Source organism: Planococcus citri, chromosome 2, assembly GCF_950023065.1.
Source record: "Planococcus citri chromosome 2, ihPlaCitr1.1, whole genome shotgun sequence".
NCBI lineage: Eukaryota > Metazoa > Arthropoda > Insecta > Hemiptera > Pseudococcidae > Planococcus > Planococcus citri.
This window is the reverse complement of record NC_088678.1, coordinates 78,307,821-78,324,555: the sequence shown is the minus strand read 5'-3', so window position 1 is coordinate 78,324,555 and position 16,735 is coordinate 78,307,821. Positions and strand designations below refer to the sequence as shown.

The 16,735-nt window shown below is 34.0% G+C and overlaps 1 protein-coding gene across 1 annotated transcript in view; it reads right to left on the bottom strand.

The window, feature by feature from the left end:
* Positions 1–16,735, bottom strand: part of dpy (dumpy) — a 256,705-nt gene that overhangs the window by 94,584 nt on the left and 145,386 nt on the right. Inside the window, exon 19 of the mRNA XM_065347532.1 lies at positions 5,826–5,969. Coding sequence (XP_065203604.1) covers positions 5,826–5,969 — 144 coding nt within the window. The remainder of the gene's footprint in view (positions 1–5,825; positions 5,970–16,735) is intronic.

Sequence of the window (16,735 nt, the reverse complement as noted above, 5' to 3'; positions counted from 1 at the left end):
GTCGGTTGGAAGATTTTCAAAAAGTCGATGCTCGATGCAGTACATATAGCACCCAAAGTACCCTATACTATATGCCTATATACACCTGTAATTCGTCTCGGTCGCTTCTTTTCCACCAGAGTGAAACTAATGCCTCTCTGTGTTGGAGATTTTTTCGCTATATTTTTAATCTGTACGCCCGTCAAATTATCAATTAAACGCTTATCGGCGACGCCAACCCGACGATCACAAACGTCTTATTTTTGTATTACACACCGCATAGGTAAGGTATTACAATCATACGGTACAGTACAGTTGAGTTGAGGTAAATACGAGTGTATAATATGATAAATACCGGATATACGGACATTTTGCTGCTACCACACTAAGTATATCTTATTAGCTGCGATCTACTCGATCTGTAAAGCTTGACGGTGAATTTATGGCATTTATTATGCTAGGTTATTATTATCATTATAATATTAGGTAGAGTCTTTTTTTTTTGTGCATGTGTCTCCGCATTTGTCGGATATGAATGAATGTATCGAATGTTTCGCGATGCTGTATAGAGTGTACAGATATCTGTGTGTAGGAAGTGCAAAAGGCGTAGGATTTGTGACGTTTTTTGAAATCGAATTACGTGTGTACTTGAGAACATTGATGGCGTAAAAAATTCGCCTTCTAAGGAGGAATATACAGGTATAGGGAAGGAAATACGTAGCCGGATTGCAATGCAATAATTCGAGATGTCGTCGTAATAGATGCTAGCATTAATGTCTTGCACTGTTGTGCAATGGGTATAGAAATGATGGTCCAGATCTGGTTTCTGGGAGTGTTTTATAGTATTTTTTGATTGCGAGAGTCGATTAAATATTAAGTGGTTGGTTCGATTACGGGTAATTTGGGTGCTAATGAGTGTTTGCAGAGTGCTGGGTGGGTTTATTGATTGAAGATAAAGGGAGATAACGATGCCACTGATGCCAGTACTGGTTTTACTAACTGTAGTTGTCATTTTGACCTGAAATTGGAATATGGATATGGATATGGATTATACTAATAAAGAGCCACGATTCTCAGATAATTTTTTGAGTTGATTTTTTCAAGAATTTTTCATCTTGAGAACTTTATGTAAGAAATTTGAAAAAAAAAACTGAATTCGAGGTCTTCAAGTGCCCAAAATTTTCCATCCATTTTCCCCCTTTTTTTCAGCTCCCAAAAATCAAGTTGCCTTTTGGCCATTTTCTTGTTGAAATTTTCGAATTTTATGCCATCTCTGAGGTCTGTCTAAATGGAATTTAATGGAGGAATTCTGTAGTAGTCATTTTGAATAATTTTTTGAGCTGATTTTTTCAAGAATTTTTCATCTTGAGATCTTCTTGAAAGAAATTTGAAAAAAAAAACTGAATTCGAGGTCTTCAAGAGCCCAAAATTTTCCATCCGTTCCCCTTTTTTTCAATTCCTAAGAATCATGTTGCCTTTTGGCCATTTTTTTGTCGAAATTTTCGAATTTTATGCCATTTCTGAGGTCTGTCTAATTGGGATTTAGTGGAGGAATTCTGTAGTAGTCATTTTGAATAATTTTTTGAGCTGATTTTTTCAAGAATTTTTCATCTTGAGATCTTCTTGAAAGAAGCTTGAAAAAAAAACTGAACTAGTAAAATTTTCCATACATTTTTTGCCTTTTTTTTAGTTTCCCAACAATCAAGTTCTCTTTAGGTTTTTTTTTGATGAGATTTTCAAATTTTATGTCATCTCTCAGGTGTGTCTAAATGAACCTTGTCAGAGGGCGAATTTCACATCGAAGGGTGCTTTGGTAGATGATGTTACAGGACACGAAAAAATGAACGAATGTGATCATTTCTAGGTAGACTGACACTTCCAGAGGGCATCCATTTCTTCAGAGAAATGATTTTCTCTGATTTTACGCTGCTTTTCTGGCTACACTTTTTTCTATAATATTCGGGAGCTTTCAGAAATAGGGAGTACACTTTTTCAGAGCTTTATCACCGTCGAATTTTATCGATTAATTTAATCAACAAGGTTTTCACAAAGGTAGCTTTCATTTTAAAAGTTTGTACTTCGTCGACTCAATTTTTGCAAATGTCTCGATTTTGTGAGAAGAAAGGAGAGGGGAGAGGAAAAAGTTATTCAAGTCACAAAACTCGTAGTTTCAAAGCACGCGAGAAAATATGAAAAAAATCAAAATTCTTTAAAAAAGTCGAGAATAAAATAATGGAAAATTCTGAAATTTGATTGGAAAAACAGAAAAAAAAGGATATTTTGCCGGATTTTTTTAAAAAGAGAAGAACAAAAATGAAAAAGAATTCAAAATTTTGGTCCAAAAGAATAAACATTTTTAAAGTTTGACATAAAAACTCAAAAAATTTCAGTGTTTTTGTAATTTCGACGAAAAAGCTTGTTTTTTGCAATCACAAAAAGTCATGATTTTTTTTTCAATGTCTGCAAAAAGTTTGGGTTCTTTTGCAATTTCTGTAAAAAAAAATTTTACTTTTGTGTAATTTTGAAAAAAAAAAACTTTTTTCTAATTTCTGCTATGAAGACAAAAAAGTCAGAAATTTCCTGCAATTTCTGAAAACTTGGGACTATTTTTTACTTTCTTGACAAAAATGTGAACTTTTTACGCTTCGGAGAAAAACCAGAACTTTTTTGCAATTATGGCAGAAAGTAAGGACTATTTTGCAATTCCTGTGAAAAGTCGGAGCCTTTTTGCAATTCCAGGGGGATAAAAACTGAATGACTGAAAGTCCGTGACTTTATACAAAATCAAAACTTTCATGCAATTTCCGCGAGAAATTGGGATCTTTCTGCAATTTTGAAAAAAATAGTGACTTTTGTGTGTAATTTTTAATTGTGGCAGAAAATCAGGACTTTCTCACAAATATGGCAAAAAAAAATCACCAGATGGGTAGATATATTTTTTCTTGAAATTATTATAAAAATTCAGAACTTCTTTTTTGCAATTTCTGTAGAAAAATCAAGATAATAAATTATGTAGTTTTGCAAATTTTTTTTTAAAAAAATCCTTTTTTTTGTAATTTTTGGTAACGAAATCCGGACTTTTTCGCTATTATGGCAAAAAATCTGAACAATTTTTTCAATTTCTGTGAAAATTGGCCTTTTTTAAATTTTTGTAAAGAAGTAGAGACTTTTTCAGTAACTAATTTTGTACGTACTTTTTTCGAATTCTGTAAAAAATTGGTATTTTTTTGTGAGTTGAAAAGCAGTGTAGAGTATATTTTGTACTTTGGAAAAAAACAGAATTTTTTTACCTATCACATGTGGAAAAAATTGTGACTTTTTTGTAAAAAATTATGGCAAAAAACCAAACTAAGTATTTTACCAAAATTTGTGTAAAAAATTGGAGGCCTTTTTCAATATTCTGGAAATAGATATTTAAGTAAAGCCTGAGTTTTTCTTGTAACTTGGAGAAAGAATTAACTTTTATTCAAAATCAAGAAAACTGCAATTTTTGTGGCAAATGAAGTTTTTTTTTGTCATTTTGAAAGAACTAGTGACTCGTGTTTGTAATTTTTAATTGTGGCAAAAAATCAAGTCTTGCTTGCAATTTTGTCAAAAAAAACAGTATGAAGAGTGATATTCCAAAACTCGCTTTGTCCATTTTTATCAAAGTTGGGTTTTCAGTGGTACCTGGTAGATGAAGTATTAACTCACATTCCTACATCATCAACCTACCAAAATGAGGTGTTAAACTCACCTAAATAGCCAATTCACTAGAAATTAAAAAAAAAAATAATGTTCCAAGACGCGCTTTGTCCATTTTTATTGAACTTTTTTTCAGCAGTATTTAGTGGATGAAATGTATACCTACACTCCTACATCATAAATCCACCCAAATAAAGTGCTAAACTCGCCTAAAAAGCCAATTTACCCGTTTAAAGGGAAACTGTTTTTCCTCTCTCCTGAAAAGTTGTGAAAATGGACAAAGCGAGTTTTGGAATATCACTCTTCATATGTATTTTTTTGTTTAATTATAATAGCAAAAAATCGGTACTTTTTTGCAAATTTCTGTAAAAAGTTAAGACTTCTCAGCAGTTTTGGAAAAAAATACATTTGTGTCTATCTAATCGTGGTAAAAAATAAGTATTTTTTTGTTTATTTTGGTAAAAGGAATCAATATATTTTGAACTCTTATGGCAAAAAAATCAGAACATTCGTATAATTTCTGAAAAAATTGGACCTTCTTGAAATTGTTGAAAAAAAAAATAGTTGGATACTTTTCTATAATTTTTGTGATCAAGTCAAAAATTGAAAAATAGGAAAGAGATTAAAGGCAGAAAAAAACGAAAAATTCAAGTTTGCAAATTTTTTCGTTTTCTTAAAAAACCCAATTTTTTTTTCGAAGTCCATTTTGAAAATGGGCCAGAATTTTTGAAATTGAATTTGCGAAAGACAACTTTTCATCCTGAATTCGTTTTGTGAATTTTTTCAGATTTCGAATGATCCTCGTTCGCATTTTTTGAGGTCGATTTTAATTTCAAAAGTGTGGATGAATGCAAACGAAAAATAATAATTCATTATAAATATTTTTTGAATTCGTGAAATCGGATTTTCATCTGTTGATTTTTCTAACGGTTTATTGACAGAATTAAGACGTCTGCTATTTTGAAGAATAAATTCCGTGAATTTTACCATCTTCAACTATTTTATATGTAGTTTTTATGTGGGTAATAATTTTACATAATTTTGATCATTTTTTTTCTTTTCCCAGTATTCGAATAATTTCCAAACATTTTTACGTAATTTTTGGCCATTTTTCAAGAGATTTTGGGCGTTTCTTATTTGAATTCTTACTGAGTAGATACTTTTGAAATTTAATTTAGAAAAAATGTGAAAAAAAAAATGATAATTTTTTTCCAGTGGGTATTCCTTCCCTTCAAAACATCTTTTCAATGACACAGGTAATGGTTTTTGAAAATTCTTCTTGGATATTTAAAATTTTATTTCACTTTCTGCCATAAAGTTTTACATTTCTCGAAATCGATTCCCCCATTCCTGCATAAGCAATCAGAACCGGATCCAGAAATCGTACACATTTATAAATTCAATGCAGTGTATAAGACCGAAGGTGACAAGCGGAGAGGGGAAGGGAGGTTGAGCATTATTTATGAATAATGATTAAAAATTCAAGTTTTACTTTCACGTTTAAACCATTTATACTGTAGGTATATGTATGTAAGCTCAACCTTGAGATTATTTTTTATGAAAATGTGTATCAAATGTCCATGGCTTAAGGTATACCATACCTACCTACAGTTGGTACGAGTAATTGATTTAATTTTTTTCCTTCATTTATTTTGAATTTTACCATAAGCAATAATCAGGTAGGTATAACTCCCGAGTTTTGTACCTACCTACCTAATGAAAGAATTGAATTATTGTCGAAGGTACGAGTTTCGTTTGATAAAATAATTTCGCATTTTGCAAGAGATTTTTTTCCGGATAAATTGAAATTCTGTCGCATAGAGTGAAAGTTTTTGAAGGTTTGTAGAAACAGAGATAGAGAGACGTCTGATAAAACATCCAGACACAGATCGTTTGGAAAATCTGACAGAAGATCAATGTAGCCTATAAATTATCTCGTCAAATGGCCAGAATTTCAATGAAAGGTGTATTTTTCAAGGAATCTCGTCGATGATCTCATATATCTAGACGAATAGCTACGTGCTTATGGGAAAAAACCTTAATTACTGTCAAATTGGGTGATTTTTTCGACGAATTTTTGCTTCCCAGGTAAATTTTAGCAGCAGCAAAACAACTCACGAAGACGTACGATGCAATGTAGATCTAGCAAAGTAGGTACTCACCCTCTACACAGATGGCTCGGTGATTCTCGACTTGGCAAATATCTCCGTGATTGCAAGGATTGCTGTACAGGCACGGATTCTGGCATTCTGTCTGGATACAGGATAACTCGCCGGGGCAATCTTTATCGTTGACGCAACCGATTACTACAAAAGGCACAAAAATTAACAACCGCAGCAGCAAACACACCTCGAGCGAGTTACATGTTGAGATGACAATAAAAAATTTCATTACGAGTACACCAAAAATACATAATAACGACAAGAACACCACCACCGCACCAGCAGCACTTTATCAACCGACACCGCGCATATAAATTTACTAGATATATTTCGAGCAAAAAATATTGTATTCACCATCGATAAGCTGTGCACTTTGAATTTGTCGCCCAATCAAGACGAGCACAAATAACTTAATGAATAACATAACAATATAAAATCATTTTCATCGTCGCGCACGCATTCGCGGTGAAGATGAAATGCACATATCGCACACACGCACACACACACAATCAGCGGAAGGATAAAAATTGCAGCGAAATTTTACTCTACTCTTTCGTATATTTGCATTCGCCAACGCAAACGAGCCGATAGAACCAGATCAAGAAATAAGCAACAACCGGTAAGCTTCGTGCATGGTTCGCGCACAACTGAAAACCAGATAAAACCATTGGCGCGCGAGCCACAGCCAGAGAGCCAGAGCGACCGCCAAGCGTCGAATTACACACACACAGAACAGTGTCCCACACAGCGTCGAAAAACTGCAAAGAAAAATACGCACGCTGATTATACACTGAAGAACGTGAAAAAGAGTTGAAAGAATCATAGAAGAAGAAAAAATCGTAAAGACAGAGAAGAGAAGGTATAGATATAAAATGCAGAAAAAAAAGTACATAGTGAGAGTGAAGAAGAGAGGGGAGTGAAAAAAATTCAGCAAATAGAACATAGTACATAGGTAAATAGTACACATACGCAAGACACAGACGTAAATATTATAAATAATATTAACGAAAAAAAAAAAAAAAAAGATAATGAAGGAAATGCAATAAATTATATAAATAAAACGTCGATCGAATTATAAAATTCACTTTCACAGCAGGCAGGCGTAGCCACAAACTCACGAGTCCAATTGGTTCAATCATTAACACACGCGTTACAGATGTAATCGTTTCATTCATTATTCGATTTTTTAGTTTTCCCTTTTCTTCTTCTCCTCATCTATGTACAGTCTGCAGTGTCTTATACAAGAAACTGTACGATACAAATATCCATAGAGATACCTCACACAGTCCTCGTACACACGTTTTTCCCCAACTTGCCCCATAATGCCCAGCGGTCAGAAATTTCACGAATGTTTCCATATGTAAATTTTTATAACATGTAAACTAGGTACATGGATATTGGACACGATGCACGAGTCTAAAGTACCTAAAACTATGTATACTTTTGTCTATATGTCCATGTTCACATCTTTCTTTTCATTTGGCTCTCTTTGGCTTGTATGTATTTTTAGTCGTGAACCATCTTCATCATCGTCAATAGATAGGTACATAACTGTGAAGACCAAAGAACGAATTTTGAATTGTTTTTTTTTTTTTTTTTTTGCTCTGACGAGTGATGAGAGATGAGCTATGTACTAGTAGAAGAGGAGAAGGGGGTGAGCTAAGATTTAAATCGAGACCTTCTTCCGCGTTTTATTCGCGATGATGATGAGTATAGTATTTGTTTAAAAAAGTAGAAGGTATCCCCCTATCCCTATCGTACCTACTATGGCGAGAAATATCGCGAATTCGGATCGAAGACTCGAGCGACTCGCGACTGCAACAGGAAAAAGATGGAAAGAAAACGAAAGTCATCGAATAAATTAAATGGTCTGTTTGAAACAGTATACAAGTTGTACAAGTATAAAGTTAAAGTGTATGGTACGAGTACGAAACGACTGCGATGGCATACTCGTATTAAGTAATAATAATAATAATGATGCTGCTTACAATGTACCTTGTATAGGTACAACGATCGAGCCGCGATATTTGTTATTTTTTCACGTTTTATGAACTTGGAAGTGTAATTGAAATTAAGGAAGAATACGCTGATAAAGATCGATGCGAATGGATGATTCGCAATTTTTTATTTCAACTTTTTTTTTATGAGAGAGATTGATTCGATGGTAATTTTTTATCGACTTTTTCCACCAAGGTGTATTGATCGATGGTGTTTGAGGTGTAATTTTTTTGTTTCTGGGTGTTCATCGGTGTATTTTAGACGTATTTTTTGTATGGTGGTGGGGTGAGATTGGGAGGGGAGGAGGGGGTGAGTTGAGAATGGTATTTTACGAATGATTGGTTGGAAGGTGGAAGGGAAAGGGAGTGTAATCTTTCGAAGTCAGAAAATTTCCACGATGCCTTCGAAGATTTCCAAAGTTTTTAACATGTGTTTTCCTGCTTTGATTTAAGTTTTGAGATAAAACTTCATCGAACAAAAGTCCTATTCCCCCCCCCCCCAAAATGCGATGTAAGTCCAACTTTTATGCCAAAATTAACCAAAAAATCATACTTTTCACTCAAAGTTTTTAAAAAAAGTTCTACCATTGGTCAAATTTCAATCCATTTTTTGGTAAAAGTTACAAAAAAGGGTAACTTAAGTGCCATAAGTTGGTACATGAAATCCTACTTTTCGTCAAACTTGTGAAAAAAGTCCTATTACATTCACAAAAAAAAACAATTTTTTTTTTTGAATCAAAATCGTAAAAAATTCGTTTTTTCCATTACAAAAAAGTTTTAATTTTGAACAAAATGCTAAAAAAATATTCCCACTTGAATTTTACTCGTATTTTTGTTGAAAATTTCAAAGATCCCTCTTCACGTCGAAGTTACCAAAAAAAAAAACTTCTGTTTCATAAACTACCGAAAAGTCTCACTTTTTAATCAACTTTTTGGAGAAAGGTCCTGATTTTTTCAAGATGCTGGAAAGTCCAACTTTTTTGTGATAGGTTTTGCGCCAAAATTACAAAAAAAAGGCTCCCACTTTTTTCCAAAATTGCAAAAAAGACCCATTTTCTGGCCATAAATCGTCATGAGAAGACCCTAATTATTGCCAAAGTTGCAGAAAGAAGTCCTATTTTTGTTTAAAAATGAAAAAAAAACTCACCTTTTTTTTATCAACTTCCTAGAGAAAGGTCCTGATTTTTTCAAGATGCTGGAAGGTTCAACTGTTTTGTGAAAGTTTCTGTCCCAAAATTACAAAAAAAGGCTCCTACTTTTTTCCAAAATTGCAAAAAAGCCCCATTTTCTTGCCATAAATCGCCTTGAAGACGCTAATTATTGCCAAAATTGCAGAAAGAAGTCCTATTTTTGTTTAAAAATGAAGAAAAAGTCATACTTTGTTATCGAATTTATTGCTGGTGAAAAGTCCAAATTTTGCTCAAGCCTTACTAAAGTCTAATTTTTCGCCAAAATTACAAAAAAGCACACATTTTAGCTCAAATTTTAAGAAAATCATTTTTTTTCAATACTTATTGCAAAACAGTTCATAATAATCAAAATATGACGATTTTTTCAAAAGTCCGACTTTTGTCAAAACTACAGAAATAGTTCTGATTTTGACCAAAATTGCTAAAAACAATCCCCTTTTGTCAAACTTGCAAAAAAGTTGATTTCTGTGTCAAAATTGTCAGAAAAAAAACAAAACAAAAAAAAACTTTTATGTCAAAACTGCAAAAAAGTACTGTTTTTTGTCAGAATCACCTAAAAAAAATCCTAGCTTTGACCAAAATTGTCAAAAGAAGTCCCACTTGTGGAAAAAGGCCTAAAATTCAGCTGTTTTGTCAAGTTGCCAAAAAGTATTGTTTTTGTGCCTTTTCAAAAAATGTCTTCCCAAAATTGCAAAAAAGCTGATTTCTGTGCCAAAATTGCCAAAAAAAAACTTTTTTGTCAAAACTGCAAAAAATTCTACTTTTTTTGTCAAAGTTGCAAAAAAGTACTGTTTTTTGTCTAAATTACCTAAAAAATCCTAGCTTTGCTCAAAATTGTTAAAAGAAGTCTCACTTGTGGGAAAATTCCAAAAATTCTGCGGTTTTGTCAAGTTGCCAAAAAATATTATTTTTGTGCCTTTTCATGCCAAAAAAGTTCATATTATTGTTGAAGTTGCAAAAAATTTCTGTTTTTTGTTAAAATTGAAAAGAAGTTCTAATTTTGACCAATTTTGATCAAAATTTCTCAGAAAAAGTCATTGTCAAATCTGCAAAAAAAATTTACTTTTTTTGTCAAGGATGTAAAAAAAATTGACTTTGGTGCTAAATTCGCAAACTTGTTTTGTTTTTGTGAAAATTGATTGCAAAAAAATTCCAATTTTGACCAAAATTGCAATAAAATCCTCCTTAATCGAAAGGCAAATTTGCAAAAATTGCAAAAAAGTTCTGTTTTTTGCCTAAATTACCAAAAAAAAAAAAAAAAAACAATTTCGGCCAAAATCGCTTATAAAAAGTCCTTCTTATGGGAGGACCGCGAAAAATTCTCATTTTTGTCAAAGTTGCTAAAAAGCCCTATTTTTTGTCAAAATTGCAAAGAAGTTCTACATTTGTAAAAAAAATGAAAAAATGTTGCTTTTTTGATGTTCTTATTTTGTGAAGACTGCAAGAAAATCTTTTACTTTATTTTGTCAAATTTGCAAAGAAATCTTCCTTTGATCTTACGTTTTAGCCAAAGTTGCAATAGAGGCCCAAAACTTTTGCCAAAATTGCAAAAAAGTTCCACTTCTTTCCAATAGGTACAAAGTTACAAGTTCTGTTTTTTTTTCAAAATTCCAAGAAAATTTTTTTTTTCCCAATTACAAGAAAGTCCTGAGTTCTGGTTACTTTTTTGTCAAAGTTGAAAAAGGTTATGCTTTTCGTTTTAATTTTTTCTGTCCAACTTTTAAGTTTTTTATTCTCGAGTTCTCTTTGAAAATGGTAAAATTTTGACCTGAAAAATCCCGATTCGAATAAATTTTGTCCCGATCCCCCCTCCCTCGTTCTTCGTCTTGTCTATCCAAAAAACAGCAAAATCAATTGTTGTGGAGCATTTCTTTCAACAGTTTAGACAACATATTGGAATTTTTAAGCATTCCTCTTCCCTCCTTCTAATGTATTTTTCGATCATAAACAGAATGTGAACTGCATCCTTATCATTGTGATTACCTAAACTATGCTGCTTCCCTATTATCGAAATTGGAATAATTACACCTTGATTTCAACACCTTGGCCATATGGTATAGTCGATAATAAATCATTCATCTGTTAACTAGGCGAAATACTCGTACGTTTACGAAAAAAAATAGAGAGGAAAAAATTTTACAACGCCATCAATTGGCTGGAGTTGTCTCAGGTCAGAGTAACGATACGATACACTATAATACGCCATTTAAAATGGTTATATCGTGATTGCAATTCGTGCTTCGAATGGTAATTCTGTAATAAATAATTTTTTTTCTCTCTTATATTCCGAAATCCTCTCTCGCGGTCCGTCAAAGACGCCAATATTGTAAACCAAACGATACCCATGATGCCCGCGTCCGTCCGCGTTTTTTAAATACGTATAGGAGCGTCTCTTTTCTACTACTATTTTTACGTGTACCTGGTTTTAATACGCTCCCGAGGGGAGGCAATCTACGAGTATTTTGCTCGATGGCCTTGAAATACTGCCCGGACGATGGCGGCGATCGATCAAATCGCACGTAATAAGGCACTTGTTTCGTGAAAATTACAATTACCATTTACCAGCAACGCGGACGCGACGCGAACCAGTTCAACGTTGCGAGGTTTTTTTTTCGATTAAATAATCGAATTTCAACTATCGTAGCTCTCAGTTGGTGAGTTTTTGACCTGCGATGTGTGAGTAAGTGTGGCATTTATGACTAATAATGGTACTCTCGCGGAGTAACCCTTTAATAAGCGTATACAATGAATGACTAATTGTATAACCTTTTTAAACGTGTACGAATCTTAGTTCAGACCTGATTAACTATTCCGAGCACAAGACAACGTTGAAAATATCGCAGCCAAAGAAGAGAGAGAAACAGAGACGCTGATACGTTGAAAAATTCGCAATTACGTAACGCAGTTTAGTTAATGGTACGAGCCATGTACATATTATATGGTACCCTACATAGTACGTACTGTGAATCATATTGGAATATCTGTTATTATGAGAGATTCGTATAGCTGGACGAGGGATCTAGTACTATGGAGATACGTTTATGGAATCAGAACGACGAGTTCCACTTCCCAAACCATTCACACGTACTTGGTGTACCTGGTCCTCTAATCTTCTTATGGTGATATTAAAAGAGACTCGTTTATGACATATCTATTAGGATGTACTGTACGTTATTTTGCAAAGCTGGGATTTTCCACCTCCCACCCACCAAAGTAGCTAACTCGAGCGAGAAATTAACTCTATTTTTTATTTTTTTCTATCTGCAAAAAAATAGTGTCGATAGCCCCCCTCGTGTTGAAAAAACGAAAAAGAATCAATTTATCAAACTTCTTTGTTTCTCCGTCAGAATTTTTCTAAATTATCCTATTTTCAAGAAAAAACTTTCTCTGGCCCCTTAAGCCATATTGACCCCCTGGTCAAAGTTGAAAAAATCACAAAAAATGAGAATAAATCAAAATCAGAGAAAATTTTTTGAAAATATCTCGTTTTCACATTAAAATTGTTCTAGGTACATAAGGTAACCCCCTTTTCGGAAAAAACCTTCGTTGGAGCCCCAAATAATGTTGGCTCTCTTGCGTAGAGCCCCCCCCCCCAATAAAAAAATGAAAAATATATGAAAAATTAATGTCTGTGGATAATTTTTTGGAAATTTTTCAGTGGACAAAATCTTTTTAAGTGAGCAAATTTTTAAGAAAAGCCTTCCCTTGGCCCTCCAAAATGATATTGGTCTCCTTGTATAAATCCGCCAAAGTTGAAAAATATCAAAAATGATGTAAAATTGATGTCTGCAAGTACAAACTACTATTTGAAAATGTTTCATACGCCCTTCCTCCCCCCCCCCATCCAAAAAAAATTAATTTTGGCCTTGTATGTTTTAAAAAAATCCTCTTTTTGTTCAAAAAGTCCTGTTTTTTGCCAAACTTGCTAATAACATTCTGTATTTTTTTCTGCCAAATTTTTTCAAGTCAAAAAGTGTAAAAAAGCGTCAATTTTTGGCAAAATGGTCAAGTGTCCATTTTCATTAAAATTGTCAATAAATGCCCATTTTTGGTAAAATTGTCCAAAAATGACCATTTTTGGTAAAATTGTCAAAAAATGCCCATTTTTGGTAAAATTGTCCAAAAATGCCCATTTTTGGAAAAATTGTCCAAAAATGCCTATTTCTGGTAAAATTGTTCAAAGATGCCCATTTCTGGTAAAATTGTCAAAAAAATGTCCATTTTTGGTAAAATTGTCAAAGGAGCCAATTTGCCAAAATTTTCCAAAAATTCCCGTTTTTGCCAAAATTGTCCAAGAAAATCAATTTTTGGCGAGTTGACGAAAATTTTTCAATGTTTTTTAGTCAAAATTCTCAGGATGTAATTTTCTGATGAATGGTCGTGATTTTTGCCAAAATTGTCTTGAAATTGTTGCATTGTTTTGTCAATGCGTCCTAAAAGCGTTTATCTTTGTCTTTCCTTCTTAAAAAGTCCTCTTTTTGTTCCAAAAGTGACCAAACAAGAGTCCTATTTTTTACAAAAATTTTTGAAGTATCTACTTTTTTTTGTCAAATTTCATTTTTTTCCAAATTCTTTCTTTTTTCTAGTTTTTGTGACAATTTTTTGATATTTTTGAAATATCATTTGGGGGCATGCCGCGTGTCTCCCCCCCCCCCCGCACAAAAAACCTCCACGTATACTTGCTAAAAATCTCAAATTTTCAAGCAAGAAATTTCACTTTTTCAAGAAAATCCGAAAAATATTCATCGTTTTGTCTGAAAATTATCTAAAAGTCCATTTTTTCCATAAAAAAAAGGTCAAAAAGTTTCACTTTTCAAGTGAAAGAAAATCTCCCTTTTTCAACAAGGATTGTGAAAAAATTCCAATTTTTTGCCAATAATTTCCAAAAGTTTGTGCTTTTGCCAAATTATTGTCAGTCTTGGTTTTTGTCAAAAATTATCAAAAATCTTCGTTTTTTTTTGCAAAAAAGTAGTTTATGAAAAGTTTTTATTATTTTTTTCCAAAAATTGTCCAAGAGTTTTGATAGCAAAAATTTTGACTTTTTAGCAATTGAAAAGTCTTGCTTTTCTTACTTGAAATTGCTGAAAATTATAAAGGAAACCAATTGCTTTTTTCAAACAAAATTGCAAAAAATGTAATTTCTTTGCCAAAAATTCCCAAAAATTGCAATATTTTTTACTGAAATTGTCAAAATTTTGCATTTTAATTTTTTTTTTCTTAAATTACACAAAAGCCTTGCTCAGGTATATTTGGCAGAAATTGCTAAAAAATGTCACTTTTTGGCAATAAGTTCCAAAACGTTCTGCTTTTTGTTAAAATCAGAAATGTTTGCTTCTCTGCTAAAATGTCCAAAAAATATTTATTTTTGCATTGCTTGCCTAAAAGGTCCTCTTTTTGTTTCAACTGTTGCCAAATATAAATGGCCTGTTCTACATATTGTAATAAGGTACACTCTAATGTTCTAATCTTCTTCCACGAGATACTAATGACCGAAGGTTCAATTCCGGTATATGTCCATAGCACCCAGATATGCTATATATTTGGTGAACGGGAATCGCGATGTGAGAGAAAAAAAAATCTCGAAAGGAATGAATCGAAAGTGTGAAGTGTCGCACTCGTATACTCGTAGAGACCGCAGCAGAGAGACGTAGAGGGAGAGACGATCGAGTACCATATTAATATGGTTAATTTGGTGATAATTTGCTCGCCATCGTACGTGTCCGCGAACTGCTCGCTCGACTGGGTTGTCTCCATCCATCCATCATCAGTATAGTTGTTGTTGTGGTGGTGCTGGTACTACTGGCTAATTCCTCATTCCTCATTGCTCGTGGTACAGTACTGAGTACAGCAGCGACTCTGCGAGCACGCATACGATCACCCAAGCGTTCAAAATTCAAACAAAGCGGAACCGTTTATCTGTCAATTGGTCAGTACATACACTATACTACAGTACACACCACGAACACGAACCGAGAGTACCGAGTAAATAAACTCATTGTTTAGCTTTCTTTCACTCTGGCCGGATTTTGGGAAAATGAAGTGATTTTTTTTACCCACAGTCTCCTCACAGCACAGCGGTTCGAGCCATAAAATCAAATATGTCACCGCCAGAGTGGACATTCCACCGTGACCTAACGCGAAAAGGTGAAAAAAAATGCAGGAAAACGACCTGCTTGGGTACCCTGTCGATGACCAGGTTATCTCTCTTATGGGTACCTAAGGTTACGTAACCTATATGGCGAATCGTTTATATAGTACTGAGCTGCGTAAGTTTACGATAAGGCTGGAAAAAATTTCACTTTTGGTGCGAATTTAAATGAGCTATTATGAACGAACGCAGATTAACGCCCACATCTCAACCTTGCAATAGCCTCGAACGATTTATACCACAGAGCTTACGACTACGTGTACGAGTAGATCACACAGACTAACTGCGAGAAACAACTTGCCCTGTTCGACGATCATGATCGAGGCGAATTTGCTGCTTGTACTACGTAGACATACCTATCTAGACAATGTCTGAAGAGTATTTCGCAGCTGTGTAGTGTGTACAAGTTTTAGAGTATATGGTATCTGTGAGAGTAATCTCAATGGACTAGAAATGTGTACTGTACTCGGGTCCCCAGCCCAGCATGCTAAGTGTACAAGTTCGTGCTGCAAATAAACACAAGCAGCGAGAACCAACTCATTGCGAGTAAGTAATCAGTCAAATAGCGGCAACAACGTTTATAAAATTCTGTGTGTAAACTGTAAGTACTGCTAAACCAGAAAATACGAGTAAGACGGGACGGGCACGGGCGCGAGCAGTACGCAGCTGATTCACCTTTTTAAAACACTGTGATTATAAAGTTTTGCTTCGAAAAGTGAAAGTTATATACCTATAATATAGGTAAGCGACGACGACGATGGGATGGCGGGTTAAACGTGTACTCGTATGGTCCGCCTTCTACAAAATATCTCATATTACAAACCTATACTATACTGCTGAAGTTACTCGCTACTCTGACTAGACGTTTATAGAGTTTTTTTTTTTCAATGTTTTTTCTTTCTTTTAACTTGATGTGTAATATACGACGAGTGAACAATAGGATTTCATTGCCTGTGTGTTTCTGATGTGAAGATCATGAGAGAGTTGAGGTTATGGGATTTGGTGGAAGGAGGGTTTAGGTTTTGGGTACTATGAGATGTGCTGATGGTTGGATTTTTACGTATTGAGGTGGGGGAGGTGGTGGAGGAGGGTGATTAGAGAACGGATGCTGATTTGGGTGCCTGTCCTTTTCCCCTTCTTAAGGCTCTTGTGAGGAATAATTTTGCCCAATTGGGTAGAAATTGTTGTTCCAAAGTTCTCAATGGAATGGAAGGTCTCTCTAGAATTTCTGGCTTTATCGAAAACGAGAAAATTGTACGATTTGGAATCTAAGACAGACCTACGTCATGAAAGGGTCAAATTACTGAATCCAATTTTCGGCTGGGAGAAAGGTTCCTCGTTATTAATGAGGATTTCCAAGTTGAGAAATGCCACGAGTCGAAAAGAGCCACATTAAATTGACATAGATTCCTGAGATCCTCGTTGAAGAGAAGACTGAGATGATTGTAATTTTCAAAAAGAAGGTCCAATGAATTGTTGGAATGAAGAGTGGCCCCCTTCAATGCACAGGAAGCCAAAAATGAATGTAGATAACAAGATCGAATTACAACCACGAACTATAAAACAAAGGCTAGT